Raw genomic sequence first — 25,946 nt, 5'->3', positions numbered from 1 at the left:
ACAGAAGTTTGATCCAAGATGGTGGATGATGGTTTGTTGGGAAAAGTAGTGTAGCCCTTCCTCATAGAGTCCTTACAGAGTCCTTACAGAGTATATAGCAAAAAGAAATTCTGATAACTGATTAAATGAGGCAAACACTCCATATATGTAAACAATAAAACAAATTCCATATAATTGCTAGACCCGAAAAGCCATATCATTAAGAAAATTGTAGTAGTGCATCGCCCTGTGAGTGAAGGATTGGAATGCAACACCCCCCCCATTCCTTCAGATTGAAACGGTTACGAGCAAGCCACACTCACCCCCTGCTTTACTTTGCACATCTTTGTCATAATCATAAATCAATAATATTAATGGAAATATAGTTGTTACCGCCCAAAAATTAAAAAAAATAAATATTGGGGACTTTTATATTGATAGCACTTTTGCAAGCTTTAAAGCTACAAATATCCAGAAAATTCAAATTCACTAATATTCACTTTGTTTTGTTACTTACAAATTAGGGACTTTTTGCACGCAAAAGTTTGTTAATTTTCCAACTATCCTCGCCTGCCTGGATTCTTTGTTAAGGGTCAATACGTTAAATAAAGGTAGAGTCTCAATGATTTATAGTCAGATCATGGAAAGATTTCATCTCTCTATATCTCAAATTCAGGTACAATGGGAAATTGATCTAAGGGGCCTACTCTCGGATGAAGAATGGGACATGGCTCTTTCCAGCATTCGTTCCTTTTCTATATGCTGAAGACATGTACAGTTCAAAATGTTGCATCGGCTAAACTTCACCTAAGCCTATGTGACAAGTGCAAACAGCCCAGCGACCATCTACCATATTTTGTGGTCTTCCCCAAAACCTTACCCTTTCTGGTCATCCTTTTTTGAAACTACCTCCAAGTCGTATTGGCACAATACTATGCCTTCTCCTACTATAGCTATATTTAACATATTCTCAGAGGATTCTAATATTCCTTCTCTTTTCCAGAAAGGTATTGCCTTTTCCTTTCATTCTATTTAAATGGTATAATGTATTTCCTCCATCAAATAACCAATGGATTAAAGATTTGATGAAGAATGTCATGCTATAAAAAGTCAGATGCACCCTCAATGGCTGTCCTAGGAGATTTTTCAAAACCTGTGACTGATTTGAACTATGAATAATGTACCTGGCCTGGAATTATGAAGTCATGCATTTATTGCGGATCTGTCCTATTTGCTCAAACAGACTAGGATGCACTTTGTTGGTGTTGTTGTTTTCATTTGTTTGGTCCTTTTTTGGTGATCTGTTTCAGATGTTGCTGTTGTTTTTAGTTTTTCTTCTCTTCCTTGTATTACTAATTCTTTCTGTTTATCATTTATAACTTGGGATGATATGTCAATGTACTGTTTGATAAATGAAAAAGTTGTTTAAAGTTAAAATAAAAAAAATATTATAATAAATCAACACACACTGCTTCTTAGTTGAGTGTTTGGGTATGCCAGTGAAATTATATTACAACTCACTGAATCAAACAGAAAATGAAATGAACAAAAAAAAAAAGGAATGTATGAATTGTAATCATTAATTTGAACACTGCCAATAAACCACACTGAATCCTAATATAACAGACTGGTAATTGTGTTGATATTTTACTGACTAGACGTCTTCTGACCTTACTATCAACAGAAGACAGCCAGCTCTTTGAAGATGGATGCAACAACAGGCCTCAGAACAACTTTTAGATTCTCTTCCAACATGTTAAATGACTGATCACTCCCACAGGCAGAATAACTCATAACACAATGAATTTGTGTTTTGTTAACAATTCCAGATTTTCATGTTTTTTGTTTAAATCAGAGTGTTGTGTAAAATTCCCACTGTAACACACTGCGTGTGTCACCCCCTTTTTAGACTGACATGCTTCTAGTGAAACATCACACACACAAACACACACACACACACACACACACACACACACACACACACACACACACACACACACACACACACACAAAAACGTTATTCCCATTTGATTCGGGTTTTAATTGTTTTTTGTTTCTGTACATTTTTTGCGTCACCAGCTGCCACTGTAGGCCTACTGTAGCCTACTCAAATCAACTTTCTTCTTTTTTTTAATATTTAACTTTACGTATGTGGAAGAACTTCACTTCAGCTACTTTATTTAATTGAACTCTTAGATTGTTCACTGTTTCAGTGTGGAAATCATAGGTGCTTTGGAGTAGCAGTCATTCCCTGCTTTCACCCCAGCCTGCTTGCACACTGGCTCCCTGCGGTGTCAATCAAGGCGATTACCATTACGTCACTGCGGCGCGTTAGGCGATTGGTTGACACTCCTGCAAACTCTCACTGCCGTGGAGCTAAGGTTGTGTTCACCATGTTGGATCAAGTCTACATTTTCCTTATGACCAATACTTTTATAATGTCAGTTGCAACGGAGCGGCGTTGGCCCAAAGTGTAGAGCTTAGAGCAAGTGGCTCCCTCATTCTCCAGCGGACAGAATGGCTCACCAACACGGACGGAAGGACTAACCTTAACATTAGGCTACTTGTGTAATTTGGGGGCACGATCACCTAGCCTTAAAATGTCAGGTTGAATAATAATAATGTCTTCTTTCTAGCCCATGGCAGTTGGATATTCTCTCCTTTAATTTAAAACAAAACAAAACTTGGTTTTGTTATTGTCTAACTGAATGTTTGCTTATTCAGCTGCGAGACGACAGTGTGAAACAAGGTAGTCGATGGGGGAAATAAATTTCCTGACAGCGAGGATTTCTCTCGTTTTTTTGAGGCATGTTCGAAGCTTCGTCACTCTGTCAGTATGATGGGGATTTCTTTCCATGGACAAGGCTCGTTGGATTGTAATAACATGTGAGTAGAGTGGATGACCAAGGTCTGGGCCTGCCTGCGTGCACTGTTCTATTGTGGCCTGGACTTGGATACAGCTCCTGTGCACCGGATCAGCAGAGTTAATTACGGTTTGGAGATTATCCCTGTCTGGCCTGCGCACACATCAGGAGGAGATTTCAGTTTGGCGTAATAGATACAATTTCCAAGCTGTGTGGAGTCCCTGTGGTAGCTCTGGACCAGAGCATTTCCAGATTTGAATGATGAATGCGCTGCTTCCCATGCTTTAGATCACACTGTTCCATCAAACGGGGAAGCTGAATTTCATCAGGAGGGAGGGGGCACCACCTCTTATCATGAGGGAAATCTAGGGACAGCGCCTTTTCCTAGTTATTGAGGGGGTGCTGTTTATTTTATTTTCAATTTTTTTTAATCATTATGAGGCACTGTTAGGCCTGCACAGATAAGACTTGGATGGCCAATGCTGTAGCCACATGCTTTGTTTTCCGTTATTAGCACCAGGTTACTTTAGCCTATTTGTGTGCAAGCCAGAACATTAGTTTAGAAGAAGTGGGTCAGATCCTTGTTGATATTATGATATGAGGTAGGCCTACACCGGAATGGTTTATCTATCTACGCATTCGAAGAGTAGGCTATTTAACCCCGTTTGTGTATCATCACTTTTAGAAGCAGATTCTGAAAGGAGGCATTTCAGCATCATTGAATGGCTATTTGCGGCACAACGGCTACAAATGTTACAAAAATGATGGCTGCTTACAACGGTGGCTCCTCAACAGTGGCTGCCCATCATCCGCATCACCACCACCAGCTCCAGCACCTTCCGCCTCCCCACATGCACCACCACACGGGCCAGCATCACTTGCAGCACCCAGGCTCCGCAGCCGCCGTCCACACGGTCCAGCAGCACACCTCCACGGCTGCGGCAGCGGCGGTGATGCTCAACCCCGGCCAACAGGAGCCATACTTCCCCTCTCCTGCACCCGGACAAGCCCCCGGGCCGGCGGCTGCCGCGGCTCCTGCCCAGGTTCAAGCTGCCGCTTTCAAAGCTCACCATCAGCAACAACACACGCACAACCTACAGCAGCAACTGGATATAGAGCCTGACAGGCCCATCGGCTATGGAGCGTTTGGGGTTGTCTGGTAAGTGCACTGCACAACTTTTTTTTAACGGATCATACCAGTTGTCATTTACGTTTTGCCCATTTTACTGCAAGCCATGTATAGGATCTAACGTTTTATCTTAATGCCTTTTGCCTAGCTTCCAGGCAGCTACTTGTTTGTATTACGTTCACTAGCCTCTAGGAATCTGACATAGTTATTCATTCTGAATGCTTGCTCTTTTGGGGGTTAAATTAGCTGATACCCTATAGCCTATTTATAGCCTAGCCTATAAACTGTACAGTCTCTGCAAGTTTATCTTCATATGAAAGTTAATAGTGACTAGTGAATCGTGTATAAATGAAAAGGTTACGTACACCTATTGTCACGCAACGGTGTGATTAAAATAAATAAATAATAACTTGTAGTGTGACTGGGCAGGTCGTCACTCAAACTCTGGAGCAGCCCTGGATATGTGCGGGCCATTTGCCACGTCTCTTCTGGCTTTGGAAGGTGGCAAATTCAGACTGAAAAGTGCTGAAACTCACCAAATAATTAATAATAAAGTTTCCATCCTACTGTCATGCATCTATAATGTATGACAGTAGGATGGAAACTTTATTATGAGTTATTTTACAATTATATCTGCTGATAAACCATAAAAGTTTGATCATTTATGTGGATATGTCCATATAAAAAGGTCAAAACACAAACGGGAAATGCTATTAACTGTTTAATTAAAGGCTACTTAATAACTTCTGTTAAACAGGAGGGCTTGAACTTAAAGGAGAATTGTGGTCAATTTTAACATGCAGCTCTGTTTGTAAATTTGGAGTTCTGTCAGTAGAGAGAAAAATTAAAACAATCAGTGCTGCCTACACCGTGTCATCCTCCTGCTAGAGTTGGCACCCAACAGGCTTAAACAGGGCAAGTTTTAAACTTGTTTTAAGCCTCTTAAAATGCTCAAAATGTCATTGCAAGTGCCTATCCATTTGCACTTCCAAGTGAACACAGAAAATTTGACAGTCGTGGATGTGACAGAATGGCATAAAAGTTGCACATACAGCTGTTTATTTCCAGCATCAGCACCAATTGTTTTATTTATCTTGCCACTGACAGCACTCCAAATTTACAAACAACAGAGCTACGTATTGTAATTGACTGGAATTTTCCTTTAAGAAAAAATCTACTTTAATACTTTTAGCCCCCTTTATAGGTGACAAGATGGGACAATTCATCAACCTAATCAACGTCATTGATTACAAAAATACGTTGGTTTGCATAAGATGCGTCCATGTCAAAAAGAGAAAGATGGCAACGGCCGTAAGCATGGATTTGTCTGAAGAAGCTGCAGCTAAAAACCCTTGCCAACGGTCAGTGTGATTCATAGTCCTGCGGAGGCTCCACGCAGAGCTTTCACCGTAGTGGACTGAAGTTTATACTTGTGCATCAATCTCTTTAGGAAAATAGCAAGGCTGGCATGTGTCTATGCATTGGGAGTGTGTGGTAGAGCGAGTAAGAGAGTGACAGGGATTAGTTTTGGAGCGAGGACCGATTAGTGGGAGAAACAAAGTGTCTCCCCTGTGCTTTCTGACCACGGTGGGAAATCTGTAGCAGACAAAGATGACATAAATTGCTTACTTTGTAAATAATAAATCAATCTTGACTACTGGGTTGATTTTGTTGGAGAGTGCATCTACAAGGAAAATTTATACTAAAGAGGAAAGAAATTTATTTGAAGCATTATTTTTGCACTTTAATGCTTTACAAACACCAAAGCAAGTTAGCGCTGTTGTCACTACCCGATGTGAGTCTAGTGCAGATTTGAGTTGCGCATGCATATCTTTGCGACGAGTGCAGATGTGAGTTGCGCATAAGTCACTTTGCGACAAGTAGACTACAAGATGCTAACAAGAGACTTCTGGAACAGCAGTACATAAAAAATGGACCAACTTAACTATGTTTGTTGCCTGCTGGCTACAAGTTAGCAATCAATCACAACAAAAGGTGTCACTTGAATGGCGTTTTGAGCTTACATTAGCAATCAATCATAGATAGCTGAAAAAGAGTGGCAGTTGCTCAGTCTATAGGGAGTTGGGTTGGGAAATTTGGAAGAAATACACTGACTGACATGACACCATTGTATTCAAATAATACTATCAATCCAGGGTAAAATGAAGGATATTAATAATGCATGCATGTTGCTTCATCTACATTTCAGGTTGTGGTCGACTAGGGGGACCTTCTTGTTTGTTTGATAAATTGATCAACAAAATTTGTGATTGGTGGTTTGCTGTGCATGCAGACATGCATGTCCTAAACTATTAACAAACTGTGTAACCAAGAGCACTTAAATCAGGGTAAATTATGTTATATTAGACACAGACTTCTGTTGTAGATAAGTATTACATTTCCAGTGGTTAGTTGGGACAGATGCCTTGTTTCTTTAGGCTAACTATATTAGCTTTAGCCTGGCTGGTAGCAACTTTCTGCAGTCATCACTGTTTCAGTGGCAGCTGTGAGTCTCACTTCCCATATCAAACCCTGTCAGACTAACATTACGTCACATACACACGCTGCACACATGACCACCTGTCTTAAAGGGGAAAGCTTGGCTGTTAACAATCATGTAAAAGGAGAACCATTTCTATCGAGCAGCAAAAACATTTCAAAATTGCAACGTCCTGCGATGCACACATGTTGGCGATGAAACAAAATATTGTGCATCCCTAGGCTGGAGCCCTGTGTTTCAATTCTTTTCTGTTCCCCACACTAAGGAAAAAGTACACTTGCCAGTGATTGTCTTAACTGCATATTACTCCAGTGATGAAATAAATCCATGTTATGGCAATTTTAAGTTTTATGTAAAGTACTTTAGTAAAAATATTGATACTCCAAAGTTAAAGTAGATTAATAGACTAATCAAAAAAACTATCTTTAGATTAATCATGGCAAAAATAATCATTAGGGACAGCTCTAGTTGGGTAGGCAGACTCACACGTGCTGTGTAATTGATCCCTTAGATGATGGTCTAAGTGAACAAGATGTAGGAAATGAACCCAACCTGGGCCACCAAACATTGGGCCATTTGGATAATTTAATAATGATAATTATACTCTTTATTAATCCCCTAGGGGGAAATTACAATTTACACGTGTGAAATACACACACATGTTCAAGTCCTATACATGCATTAATGGATAGATGTCAGAGTTAGTGGGCTGTGACTGCTAAACAGCTGAAACCCTGAGCGGTTGAGAGGGGTTCAGTGCCTTACTCAGGAGCAGTGCCCAGGAGGTAAACTGGCATCTCTTCAGCTACCAGTCCACACTCTACTATACTATACTATATACTCTACTGTACTATGGTCCATACGGGGACTTGAACCAGCACTAACGACCCTCCGGTTCCCAACCCAACTCTCTACGGACTGAGCTACTGCCACCCCTGTCATAAACAGTCTGAAAAAGTGGTAGACTTGGCATATAGGTTTTAACCAGCTCTCTTAATGGTACACTTATGTCATTTAGAACATTGGTAATTTTTCTCAATTCTGCACATATTCGTAGGGGTTTCCCTGACTAAGAATTACAATAGTTGTATCAGGTTCGTCAAGTCTTGCATATCGTCAACTGATCGGCCCCTGTCTGTAGGAAGCACTGTGTTGTGCCAAAGGTGGGTTTGTAAAGATAAGTTTAACCGCTTTGTAGTGTTATCATATTGTATTGACATTTTTCATATGGGGCAACATCTGGTAAGGACTCGCTCTGTTGAACTGTGCATGTTACGGTAGTTACCTGCTGAAAACTAAAGCTACAAAGTTGTCACATCTGATGGAGAATGGAAGAAAAAAAAACGCAGGCATGATGGACCATCTGGGATATTAATCACAATAACTTCACATACAACAATACATACAAGTCCAATGCTCTCTCACACAAACATTCACACACACACACACACACACACACACACACACACACACACACACACACACACACACACACACACACACACACACACACACACACACATACACACACATACACACACACACCCACACACACACACACAGAGACAACTGAAATGCTTGAATTTCACTTTAATTAGTGCTTGTTTAAAACAGCGCCTTAGATAGCACTGTCTTAATATTTTGAAATAATAAGCAAACTATTGATGCATGGGAAAACTACTTTGTCTAACTTGTCCTGGGGCGTGATTCCGATCGGCACAAAAACTTGACGTTATTGAAAACATTATAATCTGTTCCTGTTTATGGTGAAACACAGATACACATCACAAGAGGAGCATTTTGCTGTAGTCCATGGTGTCGTTGAAATTGTCTCCATATTGGCTAAAAAGGTAGGAGGGTCTTGTAACGTAGGATTGCAACTGGCTCAAGCAACTATCAATCAAAACCAATGGGGTCCACATCGAATGCAGAGGCATCATTGGAGTTCCAGATGTCTATCTCCACTTCCCGGGCACAGATGGGCTCCTCAGAGTTCTTATTTTATTTTAAAGACTTCAGAGAAAAACTGTGACACCCACATTGACCGTTTCCATTGTAATCTGGTCAGAAACTTCAAGATTGTGAGGCAAACAGCTGTTTTGGATAAATGGTTTGGATATTCCATTTCCTTGGACTCTTGGTGAGTTATGAAAAATCCGATGTGGATAAGGGGAGATGAAAAGGTGTGAATCCACACTCGACTTTTGAGACTAGCTGTCAAGTCTACCAGTGTGATGGCAAATTTATTACAGTTGTATAACTACTATATAGTGTCTAATGCTTTGTGTGTGGGCTTAATTTAATCATGAGAGGCTAAGCTTTCAATTCTTGTGTTGCATGACTGTATATTTTGAAGATTTAATGCTTTAAAGTTATAACTTTATATATAATTTTATGAGTGGAGGTAACAGCAACATAGTGTATAGTCCATAGTACACTGTTACCAAATTAATGAGCCAAATTGTGATGCATGCAAAACCTACTTTTTCGAACTCTTTCTGGGGCATCAATCCGATCTGCCCGAAAATGTGTGTGTAGACTCTGTAACTTCTCTTGCGCAAATATTTATCAAAAGAATGATATGTTAAAGATGAGCTTGAGCATCCATACTAAATTCAGAGTGAATCGGCCATTAGATGACACTGTTAGAATTTTCTTTTTTTTAATTAATTATCCACAATACGATATATGGGAAACCTACTTTGTCTAACTCATCCTGGGCTGTGAGTCTGATCTGCACAAAAACCTGGGATAAAGACACAGTGGATCCTTGTGACTAAAAGTTATCAAAAGAATTTTGATAGCTAACGCAATGCTCAATGCGCAAGTTATAGAGGACCAACTTCCTTAGGTGGCTGTTGAAACAGGAACGGTTGTATCTTGACATGGACCTTAGAATGTGTGGCCTACATGTGATATTGAGCAGCCCCCTATACTCTAGCCACACCCATGTACACAGACCGTGCCCCTCTCATAACTTGTGGACCATTTAAGGTAAACTCTTATGAGAGGTATCATTGAACTCAGCCAAGAGTTTCCTTTTGATTGGTGATTATTGGCAGTGTCTGAGTGCCGCGCAAATGCAATGCCACAAAGAGCGCTATCCGCAAGTAGCCCCTGACCTGCAAGAAGGCAAAAGCCAGTTTGTAACCAAGGTTAAAAATCTATATTAAAAGAGCTAGAATTTTATTAAAAAGTCAATTCATGAGGTACGTTATTAATGTTAAATAGTAAAAACTGATATTTGTCTAAAAAGCAATACAACTGAGATAGAGAGAAAAAAAGAGGAAGTTTATTTTGAAGGAGATGGGTTGGAGACATGCTGTCAGACAATCAGGAAGAAGCTTGGGCTGTTGACCTGCACCTGCAGAGTTCACTTCCCTTTGAGCTGCAGGAAGAACGGAGAGAAAACCCCGCGTCGAGAACGATACATACCTTGTGAAGATATTTCAACAGACGTTATTAAAACTGATTAAAAAAACTTCTTGAGGTAATCCAGTGTGGAACCCTGGACCTGTGAGAGTGCTGTCAGAGAGACCTAACGCTTCCCTTACAAAGAAACACGTCAGTGAGCGATCGTTTTTATCATGCTAAGTGTTAGCCGCTAACGCACATGAAGCGCTAGCTAAGACGCCATTCCCTAACGCTAAAACCATTAGCTCCATGTTTTAAAGCTGCAAACTTAATCCAGTGCTGTGTAATATGTTTTTTTGCATAATTGTTACGCACTTAACTGTGGAATGTGTTGATTTAGCACTTTTTATCTGTGCATTTTGAGCACATTAAGCCATTTTTGAATTATCCGTGAGTGTTGCATTTTATTTGACATGTCTAAACTTGCCTTCTTGTGGCACCAACGGTGCTAGCACAAAGTGCAAGGAACTTATTTTTTTTGTAAGGATTATAATTATTTTTGCACACTTCTCCCATCTCTCATTTTTGAGGGTTAAAACTCACAAAAACTTGCACACATGCCTTTTGGTGCTAAGACCAGAGATGGGAAGTAACAAAGTACACTACTACGTTACTGTACTTTATTTACTATTTTTCTACTATTTGTCTACCTTTTTACTTTTACTCCTTACATTTTAACATGAATATCTGTACTTTCTATTCCTTACATTTAAAAAAATGTGCTCTTTACTTTATTTTTGTACAAGAAATGAGTTATGTTGGAAAATAGTGCGGACACGCGCCTCACACGGAGAAGAAAGTGAGAGAAAAGAAAGAGACTAGCTGTCAGGAGGACAATCATTTGAGATGGTGTGTGTGCATCTTTGAGAACTGTAAGTTGTATAACTTAAGTTGTCAGTTAATTTAAGCCTGTGCTTGTGTTCTTCACCTGTTAGCTAGGTTGCATGTTGCATCAAAAGAGAGAAGTGGTCTCCGTCCGACACACCTGGGGCGAAGTTGGAAACCAGAATCAGCTTTAAATACAGTCCTAATCTAGTCCTCACAAGTTTCATCTCATTTCAGTGGAGTTACTGTTATTATTGTTTGCGTCATTAATACCATATTCAATCTAATTGGATGTGACTATACTGTACGCTGCACTTGACGCACCACTAAGACGACCCAACGCATTCGGCTTTCTGCATTAATTTGCGGCAAATCATTGCGGCTTGATGGTGCTAACGTTCAAGCCGCAATGAATGTTATGGATGTTGTGGCTTGAACCGCAACATCTACGGCATAAAAGTTGTGTTAATTCAGCCAGTGCACATACATCTGTTTATTTCCTGTTCTCCGGTGACGTCCACACTATTCGATATACGCCTTTTGTTCACATCTGCTGCAGTCAAGTTTACTGTGTGCACTCGGAAGGAATCATTGCACATAGGTAGGCACTTGTAATGACATTTCAATCACGTTTAGAGGCCAAAATCACGTTTAAACTTGCCCTGTTCAAGCCTGTGTGGTGCAAAATCTAGCAGGAGGATAACACAATTTAGACAGCACCCAGCACCCATTTATTCTCCTGACGGCCTGCTCACCGTCACACACGCAATACAGTCCATTTCATTCATTCATTTGTGGTTTAGTTCTATTCAATTTCTTTTGCACAAAAATTATACCATGACATGCAGACCTGACAAAGTGAAAAGTTGTGTGTACGGCTGTGTGAAAAAAACGGCAATGAAAACGGCAAAATAAAACGGCAATGCTCCATCTAGTACATAAAACTGCAGATTAATTGGCGTAACCAACGTGGTACAGTATATAAACAAAAATATAATGGAGCCAACAAACTATTTAAAATAAATCAACACCTTGTAAATCAGATCAGTGACTAGTATCTGTGTACTACAAAAATGTAAATGCAAAGGAAAAGTATTCTCTTAGCCAGCGCTTCTAAAAAAGGTCAAATGTACTGTACTTGTCTCCACCTCCTTTTGATGTAGAGATCAGCTTTTTCAAACAATCCAGGAGGCAACTCTCGTTATCTTTTTATTGTTAGCAGATCATTGGGCGTAAGAGCCTCCAGAACATTGGGGTCTTCAAATAACTAGATTATGGGACAATTGTTTAAAATGGCTTTGACTTCACACAGAACTGAATAGAATGCTTCATTATTCAGGGTTTGTTGATGTATAACTGATGTTAGAATCCGTTGAACTATCCTTATTATGCGTTCGCACACACCTCCGTCATGTGAAGCTGTTGTGGTGGGTTGAAGCTCCACTTTATCCCCTTCTCGTCGTAAGGCCTCTTCTAGTTTCTGGTGATTTAAAACAGCAAGAGCTGCTCTCAGCTCCCTGTCAGCACAAAGAAAGTTTGTTCCATTGTCGGAGTGTAGATTAGAAACTTCCTCTTCTACAAGCTGACCTGTGCAGAGCATTTAAACATGAGTCAGTATCCAAAGAGTAAGCAACTTCCAAGTTTACTGCTCTACATGCCATACAAGTAAAAATGACTCCATAGTAAATTTCTAGGCTACGCCTTCTCTTGACCTCTGTTGTGACTCAGAAAATTTGAGGACGCAAATTCAGAAAGCAGGAAGGTGACAATTTAAGCTTGAGAATTTATTACTAAACAAAAACTCACTTTTCTGAAAGTGGATGAAAAACAGAAACAGACAACCAAAAAAAAAAGTAATCCAAGTAACAAAAACTAGAGACAAAATACTCCACGGATGAGAAGACAGCATGGAACTAGACTGAGAACTGAAGTACTATGGCAACAAACACAAAATGATCTGACAAAGGACAAAAAAATAGACTAAATACACAGAGTGACGAGCAAACACAAGGCAGGGCTGGGAAACAGGTGAACAACATTAGGCAATCACAGGGGCAGGAAAACACATGAAGTAAAACTAGACCATACAACACATAAAACCAGACTATCACAACAAGCAGGAAATAAAACATACACAAGACCAAAAACAACACAATCACAAGGTCAAGACAATAAAAAAAACAAAAACAGAAGAAACTACAAGACAAAACACTAAAACCATAACAGTACCCCCTCCTCAAGGGGCCGATCCCAGATGGCCGAAATAAAAAAAGGAACCAAACAAAAGTCAACCCAGGGAGGGCGGAGGGGAACCGGAGGGGGGGCGAACAGAAAGTCCTAAGCAAAAGGGATGGCAGCAGGGTTTGGGAGGGGGGGGGGAGTACAAAAAGTCCATGGGGCCGTGGAATGGAGGGCACTTGGGAACTAGGGCCATTTGGCTCTCGGGAACTGGGGCCAGTGGCACCGGGGACAGTGGGCACTGAGGAGAGAGAGCATTGAGGAACTGGGGTACTGTGACCAGTAGTGAAGACGACCCCTCTGGTGACAGAGCAGGCCAGCCAAGGCGAAGCTCCTCTGGAGGCCGGCGGCGGGGGAAAAGTCCCTTAGGAGAACGAGTAGGCCGGCCAAGGCGGAACCCCTCTTGGGGCCAAGCAGGATGTTGAGTGGATAAAACAAGGAAACAGATGTTCAAAAGACAAAAAAACTCCACGGATGAGAAGACAGCATGGAACTAGACCGGGAAGTGAAACACCACGGCAACAAACAAAAAATGATCTGACAAAAGACAAGGGGAAGACAAAGACTAATTACACAGGGTAACAAGGAAACACAAGGCAGGTGACACAAGGGCTGGGAAACAGGTGTACAACATAAGGCAATCACAAGGGGCGGGAAAACACAGGAAGTAAAATAAAACTAGGGGGTGGCAGTAGCTCAATTTTCCAGATGGGAAATGCACCTGACCTCACTTCCTTTCCTTGGATATCAGAACGTTCTCCTAGACAGAATCTGCAAATGCATGGTCCTGAGAAACTTGAATGTGCTCCCCGATTGTCAGCAGCTACACAATTAAATAAATGGCAAAACTCCCCACTGTGAGATACCGGTAATCATTTTTTATTCTGCTGTGTTCCAGTGCATGGCCTACTACAACAGGCATCAACAATATCATGTTTTCTATCATTAATTTGGACAACATTATTTATGTATGTTTATTCAGTGTTACTATCATACTACTATATTGGTAGTTTCTTTTCACATTGCATACAGATTTGTTTTTTTGTTTTTCTCTTTTTTTACTCTATTTTTTCCTTTTGTGAGAAATTTCCATTTTGTGCTGCATTTTGTGCATTATGATAATGTTAGCTGCTTTGTTTCTGTGCAGAAATGGTTAACAAAACTTGAACTTCAACAATCATATCTGTCTTAGCCGTTAGTTAAACGTTAGCTAATGTTTAGCTAACAGCAAGCAAGCTGCTGATACCTGTTGCCCACGTGTCCGCCCAGATCAGACACCTGTTTTATTTAATAACTTTTCACGTATACAGCCATAACAGACATAAGCACTCACATAGATTGTGTATGTCAACTCACTTTTATTTCACTTCATGTACACAATAATCACATAGTAATAATTACTAAAATATGCTTTGATATTTTTGTTTAAAATATATTGTGTATGTACTGACACATTGTAAGTAAATGCAAGGTATGTTGATACTTTTTAAGATTAAACAGATACAATAAATTAGATCACTACAAGCTACAAACCTACATGTGAGTGTAGCACTTATTACAGTGTACTGTATAAACAATCTGACGGAAACCAGTAACTGAAATATTTCTACTTGTGCTACATTGGGGGGTTAAGGACACAACAGGACGTCACACAAATGGGTAATTTCACTGACACTCCCACGACCGCACAACCTTGTGGAAAATTGATGGATTGGTTTTCTGAACGCAGCTTTACTTTATCAATGTGAATTGGACCAATGAGTCCTGATTTATTGCTGTGTTAAAGTTCCTTTATCACAGTGTTTGTTCATGTATCTTTAATGTGCTACATTAATTTTGTTGTCCCACACCATTGGAACATGTTAGCTATGTGCTACTGCAGATAAGGTTCATAAACTTTCTTTATGGCGTCCATAATATTAGAACTCCGGCAACACACACTGGAGCTCTGAGTGGATGAATGGATAGGTAATTTTCCCTGCTAAAAGTTATAATCTTATGTTTTGCTTAGCCTTGCTTTGTGTGCTTCTCTATCTCTCTCTCTCTTTACTAATCATCCACGTACACTTGCACTAAAGATGTACAGTATATATTTTAACAAAAAGGCCATACTCCTTAGAAGAATAAGAAATACAATCCACATGGACTGCAAACATGCAAAATATTACTTTTTAACAAGACATATAATGATGGCATACCCTACTCTCATTGATGGCAGGTCATATCAATTTGATTAAACTGAACATAGTCCCTAGACGTTTCTATATCTTCCAAAACATTCCAATATTCATTCCAAAGAAAAAAATTGCCTAATTGATCAATCCTCTCAAAATGTATATAGAACAATAATCAGCCACGCATCAGTAGGTGTTTCCTGGGGAGAACAAATGGAGGGATAGATGTCCATGACCAACTTGTTGCTATCTTCTGGGTCAAGGGTCACTCTGATGACAATGTGCCAGATTGGGTTGCAGCTTCTTTTAACATTCCTAATCCCTCTTTAGTTTCCTCTATCTCACAAATCTCTGTAGGCAGCTCAGCCAACAATCCTGTGTTATCCCATTGAATTAACATCTGGTTGCAATTCGGGAAGCATTTTGGTTTTTAAAGGTCCTCTGCCGGGGCACCTTTTATGTCCAACCACCTGTTTACACCAGTTATCATAGACATGGCCTTTTGTATATGGCATGTGAACATGATGCAGAGCTTTATGTTAGAATCTCTCTCTCTCTCTCTCTCTCTCTCTCTCTCTCTCTTTCTCTCTCATGAAGTTCTCCCTCACTTCCCTGGCATCTCCCTTCTGAATTAAGTTTGGAGCAGTTCTACTTATGATCACAAAAAGCAAGCAAGATGCCAGTCTTTTCAATCTCTTTACTTTTATACTTCTTGTATGGTCTGTATGGGTGTTGTGTGCAAGTTATTGTATCAACCTACAATATGAAAGTGCTTAAGCCTTATAAGAGCCACTGAATGTTAGTAACTTTTCAACTGTTTTTTCCCTCTTCACCCAGGTCAGTGACAGACCCCAGAGATGGAAAGCGAGTTGCCCTAAAAAAAATGCCCAATGTCTTCCAAAACCTTGTTTCTTGCAAGAGGGTATTTCGTGAGCTCAAGATGCTATGCTTCTTCAAACATGAAAATGTAAGTAAACAGCAATGCTAAAATGTCTCATCTCCTGATATAAACACTCTTGTAGACTTAAGTGGCACTTATAGTAACATAAAGATAATAGAACTATGACCAGAAATAATAGTTGTAGCAATGCAGGGCGTCGAGCAGGACCACAGCAGCAGCTGCCGAAAACAATCCACCTGAACCACCAAGTCTGCGAGGCGAGAAAGCATGAGGATTGCAGGGAATAAGCTTGAATTGAGCTAGGTTAGTAACACATTAAAGGGACATAAATGCACACAAATGGAGAAAGAGAAGAGCCCAGTGTGTCAAAGGAAGTCCTCCATTAGTTTAAACCTATAGCAGTATAATTAAGAGCTGGCCTGAGGCAGACCTGGGCCAACTCTAACTATAAGCTTAATCAAAGCAGAGGTTTTATAAGCTTACTCTTAATTGTGGGTACAGTGTCTGCTTCCTGAATTCAGACTGGGAACTGGTACCATAGCACAAGAGCTTGCTAGCTGAAGGCTCTGGCTTTAATTTTAATTTTAGAGTCTCTAGAAACCACAAGTAACTCTATATGATGGGAGCACAGTGCTCTAGTGGGGCAATAGGGTACTATGAGCTCTTGAAGATATGATGGTGCCTGACCATTAGGATTTTGCCAGTGCATTAGCAGAAGCTAATACAGGAGAAATAGGATCTCTTTTCTTAAATGTTGTTATCACACGCGCTGCAGCATTCTGGATAAACTGGCAAGTCTGAACCGACTTGTTTAAACTCCTTCAATGCCAAGTCTTATAGTCAATAGCTTCTCAAGAATCTTGGAGAGAAAGAGGAGATTAGATATAAATGTAAATGTAAATTTGCTGTATTTATATAGCGCTTTTCTAGTCTTAACAACTACTCAAAGCGCTTTTACATCATACAGGAAACATTCACCATTCACACACATTCATACACTGTGGCCGAGGCTGCCGTACAAGGTGCCACCTGCTCATCACATAAACACTCACACACATTCACACTCCGAGCATCGGGGGCAACTCGGGGTTCAGTGTCTTGCCCAAGGACACTTCGACATGGGACTGCAGGGCCAGGGATTGAACCCTCAACCTTCGGATTGGCAGGCAACCGCTCTACCACTGAGCCAAAGCAAAAGATAACAGAAAAAGTTGAATGCAAAGTTTGCATGCAACAGTTTGCACATCGCAACTCAACAGCAAACATGGCATATCACTTAAAAATGGTAAGCTAATTTTTCTGCGTTAGGTTGCCCTGTCTGTTTGGTGTAGGCTATATGAAAATATCAGAATTGGCATATTTCATAGTCTAATAATCATTTTATTACTACAGGCGCACCCTCCCGCAACGACGGTAGCGTTTCACAGACCACGCTGGATGTTAAGCCTCTATCAACCAAACGCAAAAATAATATCACGGAACGAATTCTAAACTTTATTGCTCAGGATATGAGGCCGATTGCTGTTATGGAGGGCTGAGGTTATAGGAACTTGTTAATATACAGCGCCAGCACGCCACACCATCATGCATTGACTAACCCAAAATGTGAGGGACTCAAAGAGAAAGTTTCAGAGTTAATGCAACACAGCAAGGCACTGGGCTTGACCACAGATATGTTTAAATATACAGTATAAATTAAAGTGAACGTGCCTTTTGTGTTTAAGAGTAAAAGCTTTAAATTAATAGTTTATTCGTGTCTCAGCCGCGAAGCCGAGCTCAGATGTTCAGCCGCTCCGTGCGAAGACACGCACAGTGCGCTGATGCAGCGCTGTCAGAGCCGACAGACGAGTAGCATTTCAGTGCAAAATAATTAGGTCAAAAAAGATTTAATATACTGCAGATAGCCTGCACGGACAAGTACAGCAGGACAGCAGGTTACAGTTAATTAATCTTACTTTTTTTTTTCGCCCCTCCACACACCCCGCCCCCACAGTCGATTTTTACTTAAGATTTCAGGACTTTAGTCGACCAAGATTTTCTTTGGTTGATTACAGCCCTAGTAAAGACATATTTATCAAATCTAGTCAAGAAGTGTTAACTAAGAGTAAAGCTTCTTTAAGGAGCCTAGTTGCAAAAGGGGTCTAAGAAACAGGTAGAAGATAAACAGGTAGCTGATGAAATCTTAACGCGTTAAATGGTGAAAAATGAAAGCAGTCTAAATATACATTAAAGCTACAATACATTCATACAATACATTAAGAGTTCTAGCGTTTAAAGGTAAACTGAAATAAGATGAGGGCAAGAGGTGTGAAGACGCCTCTAGTCAGAGCAAAAGGAATAGATTGCTCACTAGAGCTATGACTCTCTGTTGGCCTGGCTACAGTGCTTAAAAGAAACCTTGGTTTGTCTTTTTCTTTAATTAGTGATGAATAATAGGTTGCTCTGGCATTTCTAAAGGTTCCAAAGTATGACGGGAAGGTGAGCTGGAAAGCTTTTCAGGCACAATTGAACTGCTTGTTGAGTCACAAAACTGGTCGCAAGAGACCAAAACGTTACAATTGGCTATGTGCCTCACTGATGAGACGTTAGCATGCTTGCTGCTCTTGGTTGTGGATGACAGACAGAGCTACGGATGTCACATAGATGGGTGCTCTTCCACGACGGTTCAGGAACTATACAGGAGCGGAGCTCCTCTGCAATGGATTTAATAACAGATAATGCGAGCTACTACGGCAATTAGCCAATGACATTGAGAGCCTTACCAGCATATAGCATATAGCAGCCTGCCTCCGGGGTTGCAACGCGAGTTAGCTCGCGACCGGTTCATGCAAGCCCTCTCACCACCTGAACTGCGTGTGGACGTTCAGCACAACACACATGGACCTTGCAGGAAGCTTTGGAGCGGGCATCGGAGAGCGAGATGGCCTGCGCCTACATCACGATGCCCACACAGGAACACAACAATCCCCATGTCAGCTCAGGTCCCACAAACACCAGCAGGGAAACAATTTGGGGGTCCACATAGAGGGGACAACGCGGACCACAGACCCAAATTCCCCCACATACACCATCAGGCACGGCTAGCCGGGAGGTGGTTGCGGTGGTGGGCCGGACTTCAATTGGAGACCTCTCCCACTCCGGGTTTCAGCCCCATTAGCAGGCCAGCTCCCCCAGACAGTGCAGGTCTCCGACTGACCCCTCCCTCCCGTTCATCTTGGACTGTGAAGCAAGTGGGCGGGGTGTCAGCTAAACCCAGAGAGAGAGAGAGAGAGAGAGAGAGAGAGAGAGAGAGAGAGAGAGAGAGAGAGAGAGAGAGAGAGAGAGAGAGAGAGAGAGAGAGAGAGAGAGAGAGAGAGAGAGAGAGAGAGAGAGAGAGAGAGAGAGAGAGAGAGAGAGAGAGAGAGCAAATTATAGCACGGCATTTAAAAAGCATGAACGCCGCTAATAAATCACACGCAGAGAATTCCTACCGGTGTTATCATCTGTTAGCCACTTTAAATACTACGTCTGCGGGCTACCATTCGTCGTCAGGATTGATCACTCTGCCGTCCAGTGGCTCATTTCCTTTAAAGAGCCAAAGGGCCAGGTAACAAGCTGGATGGGTGAAGATGCAGACACAACCACTCTGGGATGAGGTAGCACTGCTCCTCACAGCTAAAAAGGGCTGTGGGTAAAGTTCCAACAACCGGAGAGCTGAGGTGGCAGTTGGTGGTCCCCAGAGCAGGGAGGCTGGCCGTGCTGGAGGCAGTGCATGAGGCCCCGGGGGCTGGTCACTTCGGAGTCAACAAAACTCTCCGTGGCCTACGACAGAGTTTTTACTTGGGGCACTTCAGGTGGGACATAGAGGACTTCTGCAGCCGGTGTGACAGCTGCACGGCAAAGAAAGGCTCCCCTTAACAGTTCCATGCCCGGCTTTAACAGTTCCCTGTCGTTGCGCCCGTGGAAAGAATCGGGGTGGACATAGTCGGCCCCCTCTCGATCACTGGCAGCGGAAACAAGCATGGCCGCGGGAACTAGGGGTGCGGAAGGTGCTGCAGCACCCCCTAACAAAAGGACAAACAACTGCAGCCATAATTTAAAAAACTAAAACATTTATTTTTGATAAATTGATTATTAGCATAAACCTAATCCCTTTCATTAGAAATTAAATGTAACACATTTTAGACTTTGGTAAGTAAGCGATAAACACATAATTTGATTAGAATGTATCCGCCGATTTTGCCAAGAGCGAGGCGCGCTGCGGGCCTCTGACGCTGATGAGTGAAGGTAGTTGTGGGATCTTTCCCGGCGGGTCAACAGTACAGATGTTCACTAGCCATGGCACAAAAGTGCATTTTGGATTTCTTCATAAATCCACCACAGGCTAAAAAGCCTAAAAGATTGGAGGCAAAAAATTATTCTTATGCTGCCGCCGTGCAGTAAATTGGCATCAACTGTTCAGTAACAGTTAAACGGAAAGTTTACACGAATTATCGGAGATAATTGTTTTTTTTTTATATATCTGTAAAGCCTTCTTATTGGAAAACCAGAATGTGATTTCATCTATATTTAATTATCCTACATCCTACCTATATTTTAATTATCCTACCGTATTGTTCTACAATTACCAGACCCTGTTAAGAACTGTTGACATAAAGCCCATTATGTGTATGCCTTAAATTTGCAATTGCTGTGCTACAAAAACTCAAGGCTGCATTTCTCTATTTCACTGTTTGTGTCAGAACTGACTGTCTTGCTTCACTTTCATTTGATTTAAAATAATTCAGTGATGTGTTTATTCTGTGCCCTTGTTGCAGCCGTGTGTCTATATCCTGCGTTACCCGTGCCTAGTTGGTCCTGTCTTGCATTATATGGACTTTATTCTTTAGCGGTAACGGTCTATTATTTTATGATGTTTCCGGGTCAGTAGCCTATGGCAGGCTAATTATCGTCTTGGATAGGCTATTTATTATGAATTGAATCTCTATACAGAGAAATAAATTGTGATGGATGCAGTTAGGTGTGTGGTGGTTAACTTTGGCTGAAAACCTCCTTGGAAATTTGTCAGCACCCCCAATTCAAAATATGTTCCGGCAGCTCTGGAAACAAGTATGTGCTTTCAGTCATAGAGTACTTCACCAAATGGCCAATGGCTTATGCCCTCCTTGACCAGGAAGCAGAGACGGTAAGTGATGGCTAGACTCGCAAAGTGAGGGCTTAGTGTAACGTTTCAACAGGACCCTGGCAAAACAACTGGCAATCATCACCACTACACATCAGTGTGACTGGGACAAGCGCCTCCCACTCATACAGATGACTTGTCGGTCTACCGTCCAAAAGTCTACCGCCTGCACACCAGCACTGCTTATGCTGTGTAGAGAGCTCCGTACCCCACGAGCAATGGCCTTCCTCTTGACATCCCAGCTGTGCTGCCAGGACGGGATTACGCCCGGAGACTGCAGGACCGCCTAGAGACAGCCCACAACTTTGCATATGTGAAGCTGCAGAAAGCAGGTGCGAGACAACGCAGAAACTACAACCTGCATTACAAAGGCCACCAGCTGGACTCAGGAAAGCTGCGGACCCCCTGGGGATATAATCAGCGGGTAGAGGAAGTTCTGTCTCTTGGAGTTCCGGCGGAGATTTGGACCTCTGTGATTCAATGCCTGTAGGTTGTGCTTCTGGCTAATAAACGAGCAAACTGAACTCTGGCCTGTGTGCAAGTAATAACATTAATATTAAAACTTCAATTTCGATGCCATATGCCAACACAATGTCAAGGGTGTGGTTAAAACAGTGAGTGGGTTTATGTACACTCTGACTGATTCAATTACAGCTGATTAAATACAGCACATTTACATTTAGGCTAACATATTCTTCATGAACCAGCCATGTTTTGGTAAGACAGAATCAGAATTAAAATGATTGTCTGATATCAGTTTACTGTTTACTAGTACTGCTTTAGAACAGCTTTAGTAAGTAATATTAGCCTAGTTAGCAAGGCAACAGAAAAGTAGACTACAGATGTCTTTGGTTGTCTCTGTCTTGTCACCTGGTATCAACCTGAAAAAACAACAAACTTGGTTTTAACTTTCTCCTCAGGTGCTCTCTGCTCTGGACATACTACAACCTCCACACATCGAATTCTTTGAAGAAATGTATCCTTTACCCTTTATTGATCCATAGATGGAATCATGGATTCCTATATTTATTTGTTGTACAATTATTTTGAACCTGTGGCCAGAGGGAGTGGATTATTTTCAAAAATCAAGCAGTGGAAATAACAAACCATAGAATACAACCTCTACATGTCCTTTTTGTGTTTATAACATTGTACTCTGCACACATGATGTGATTGGGCACATTGATGGAATATGATTCTATATTATTGGAGATTATATGTTAATATTTCTGAGGGAGCAGGATCGTGGTGCATCTGATTGGCTTTTCCTTGTATTCTTACCCTAACCCTTACCAATCCCCACACCCCGCGCCTCAACCTATCTACGTTGATCATTCTAACAGATCCAATTGAGGATCTACCACCAATTGCTGGTACTTGCCATGGCAAGGTTAGTAGCTTACTCTTAGAGAATGAGACGTTATGACCCAATCGGTGATTTAAAAGGTCTCCGTTTTGGACTGTTGAGACTGCAGCACAATCCCACAGATTACAAACCCAAACAGAGTCTGAAGTGTTCTGTGCTCTGAAACGCCAGAGCAATTTAAATGCACAGTGTAAACATTGCAGAAGATTTTCGTTTTTAAACCAAAACGTAGCAATGTAAATGTAGCCTCAGTTTGTTAAATCTGCTTTCTGAAACAGATTCCTGGACACAAAATGGGACAAAAGGATGTTATTGTTTAAAACTGAAATAACAAATGTTTGAGTTTTCCATTTAATACTGTAGGTCCCGTGATCTTAACCCGATTGAACTTGCATGCCCTTAAGGACTTCATGCGAAAATTTAAATGTAGCATCTGTGGACCCCCAGGATAAAAAGTTAGTCTAGTTTTATATTTAGAGGTTTAGTGGACATGTAGAGTAAGCTTCTGGTACAGACAGTGGAATTTGTTCTAGATGAAAGGTAAAAAAAATGTAATGAAATCTTTAGCTATCAACCCAAAAGAGTGGTCCTAGATGTCACTGTGAGACGCATCCACTGACAACAAAAATAGAGCTTAGGAAACTGCAATGATCAAAGACTGGTTCTGCACTGTGTTTTTTTTCACCCTTAATTTTCTGTTGGTCAGCTATGTCGTGACTGAACTGATGCAAAGTGACCTCCATAAGATCATTGTATCACCACAGCCTCTGAGCTCGGACCACGCCAAAGTTTTTCTTTATCAGATTCTACGAGGTAGGTTCTTTTTTATTTCTTTTTTAGATCATCTTTTTACTGTCATTTTTTCAAGTTCAGTTAATTAGATTCCCATAAGAGATGTACATATATATTTTTAGAGGAAGTGAAGGGTGAAAGCTAAGCTTAAATGAATGTTAGAAAAAGTTACAGCTGCACATAACTCTTGCTAAACAAGATAGACAGAGCAAAATGTAAATGGTATAGATTTTTGGGCTATATACTTTACATGTTTTGTTTGTGTAGATTGTATAATGACAATAAGAAATCCTGTAGATTTGATTTAGTTTTATAATCAAGAGCTGATGTCCTCTGAACTTCTTTAAAACTTAGTCTCTTTCAGATGTACCACAGACATAAAACAGATTTTATTCTGTTCAACAATACTTTGCTTGTTTAAAAATGAATAAAGTCATACATAGTCATATCTTCATAGGAGCCCTCTGAAAAGCTCAAGTACTGTCCCCATTTCCCTGTTTTCACAAACCCACCCTGTTAAATCCAAATGGCTACTTAATTTGAATGGAAGCAAATAAGCAACATAAGTCACTGAATATAGCATATTGATTTTTTATAAAAACACTTTTCTAAATGTATTTGTTCTGAATTCACCTCTTTGAAATTGAAATATGAAAATTCTGGATTTCCATTGAAAAAAACGGATTTTTGGAAAATACTTTACAGTGGTCACAAATTCAGATACAAAAAAAAAATCAACTTACAGAATTTCAGATAAAATAAATTCAGGTTGATCAAATTTGATTGCTTCAAAACTTCTCAAAATTCAAATTAAATTTTTCAAAGAAAACGTCAGTAAAATTTGATTCAGATCAAAAAATTCAAGTTGAATACTATACACAGTAGTACACACAGTACTATACGGGCTAGCCAGCATGCAATCAAACCAACTTCTGGCCTATCGGAGCACGGCTTGTTTGTCATGTGACCCAAGAACTTGGCCCGAGGACTGGGCTGTCAGAGCACGGCCTGTCTGTCATGTGACCCAAGAAGATTATCAATACTGACCATACCTGTAGCCTGGTCAGTGATCCCACTTAAAACGCTTTTCAGAGTAGGATAAAGTTACATCACGCCAGACTTGGAGTGAATAACTTTAGGGAATCTATTGGATAAGTCATAGTAATGATTATTCTTAAAGTTGTGGATTCATCCTTTGTTTGTGAATTTTCAGTGGTTTACTTCTACCACTACTACTACGCTTGTATCACAGTTCTAAGAAAATAGCCATTGCTTTAAACAAATTTCTGAATATTGAGCCCTGAAACTGCATTTAAATTATTGGGCGATTATTAGGGTTTGAAATGTAATTGCTATGTTCATTAATGCAGCCGATTTTTCTTCATTTTTTTAAAAATACATCTCTTTCTTATGTTTGCCATCCTTAATCCTCATGTTTGTCAAATTGACCCGTTTCCCTATATCCAAAATAACATGATTGATTCCACACAATGTGATTATACACCAACATACTTTCCTTTAATTTTAGTCTAAATAATTCCTAACTACTGCTTTTCTAATTTAAACATTAGGTTTATTTTCCTATAATGAGGTTTGACCATAAATTCCAAAAATAACTGAAACTAAAGTTAAAAGTTAGTGTTACGTAGTGTTAAACAAAAAAAAAGTGACAATAATTCAAAAAAGGTTCAAAAGTGTTGGAAAAAAAGGGACAAAAACAAAGAAAAAGTTAAAAACATTTATAAAAAGCATCAACAAAAGCCTTGATTTTCAATTTTGACGGGAAGACAACACAAGGTTAAACAGGGACCAAGGAACAAATGGAGACTGTTGCTGAGAATGAAAATGCCACAGCAGCAACTTGGCCCTGTTTCGCCAACATGGTTAAGGCAATAGGGCAGTCTGCTCCAGTCTGATTGCACCAATCCAGAAGGACAAACCACTAGCATCACCAGAAGGGAGAGATGAGGAGAGGGAAAGCCAATAACGAGAGCAAGGAGACCAAGGCCAAAGAGAGATGTTGAATAGATTATATGCTATATTATTATGGTGTGTATATAATATAAACTGTTTTTCAATGTCTATTTTTCCATTAAATAATGACCTGGACTTAGGAAGCTTCTAACTGAATAAATATATTTAGATACTACCTGTTTTAAGAACTCGTTAGGTATACACCATCCTGCTCCACCTCTTAGGCAGGAAGAGGGGCATCAGTTGAAGCTGCTGGTACAATATCTTCTCTGGCAACACAAATGGACTACATCTTAGCAGTCATGTGACTTCATGCCATGAGATCATGTGACTGCCGTGTGTATTAGGACCAGAGTTACTTCCTTTGCACGCTAAACAACTGACAAAGGAGTTTAGATGAACAATGAAACGTCTTGTAATTTATATATTTTAATCCAGTGTTTTCAAATAAAAAAAGCTTAATTTAGCTCAGGGAAATATCCTGCCCCTGGGAACTGAGCTTTCTTTGTCTATCTGAACAATATAGTTTAATTGGCTGCTGTAAGCGCTCTGTAGTCCCATTTAACCTGCTGCTAAACTGCAAACAACCATTTTGCATATTCAGTGAACACAGCAATTACCACTCCCTC

At 40.6% G+C, this 25,946-nt stretch overlaps 1 protein-coding gene and 1 long non-coding RNA gene across 7 annotated transcripts in view; one reads left to right on the top strand and one right to left on the bottom strand.

The window, feature by feature from the left end:
- Positions 1 to 2,311: 2,311 nt before the first annotated feature.
- Positions 2,312 to 25,946, top strand: part of nlk2 (nemo-like kinase, type 2) — an 87,559-nt gene continuing 63,924 nt past the window's right edge. For 4 of the 6 annotated variants that reach the window (XR_004655986.1, XM_034866993.1, XM_034866995.1 and 1 more), the window contains exons 1-5: positions 2,313 to 3,445; positions 3,529 to 4,002; positions 15,961 to 16,090; positions 22,106 to 22,161; positions 23,258 to 23,364. Coding sequence is in view for 5 of the 6 variants with exons in the window: in XM_034866993.1 (XP_034722884.1) it covers positions 3,566 to 4,002; positions 15,961 to 16,090; positions 22,106 to 22,161; positions 23,258 to 23,364 (730 nt within the window). In the remaining variant the exon portion in view is untranslated. Of the gene's footprint in view, positions 3,446 to 3,528; positions 4,003 to 15,960; positions 16,091 to 22,105; positions 22,162 to 23,257; positions 23,365 to 25,946 lie in introns of all 6 variants that reach the window. The other 2 variants (XM_034866992.1, XM_034866991.1) reach the window with 2 other exon arrangements.
- On the bottom strand, positions 9,138 to 24,467 carry LOC117941838. The gene is made up of 3 exons (XR_004655989.1): positions 24,457 to 24,467; positions 10,310 to 10,313; positions 9,138 to 9,218 (listed from the first exon to the last, which is right to left on the bottom strand). It is a non-coding gene; the product is annotated as an uncharacterized LOC117941838 (long non-coding RNA).

The sequence above is a fragment of the Etheostoma cragini genome, chromosome 3, assembly GCF_013103735.1.
Source record: "Etheostoma cragini isolate CJK2018 chromosome 3, CSU_Ecrag_1.0, whole genome shotgun sequence".
NCBI classification, from domain to species: Eukaryota; Metazoa; Chordata; class Actinopteri; order Perciformes; family Percidae; genus Etheostoma; species Etheostoma cragini.
Note: the sequence above shows the minus strand (reverse complement) of the source record. Positions and strands in the feature narration are given on the sequence as shown.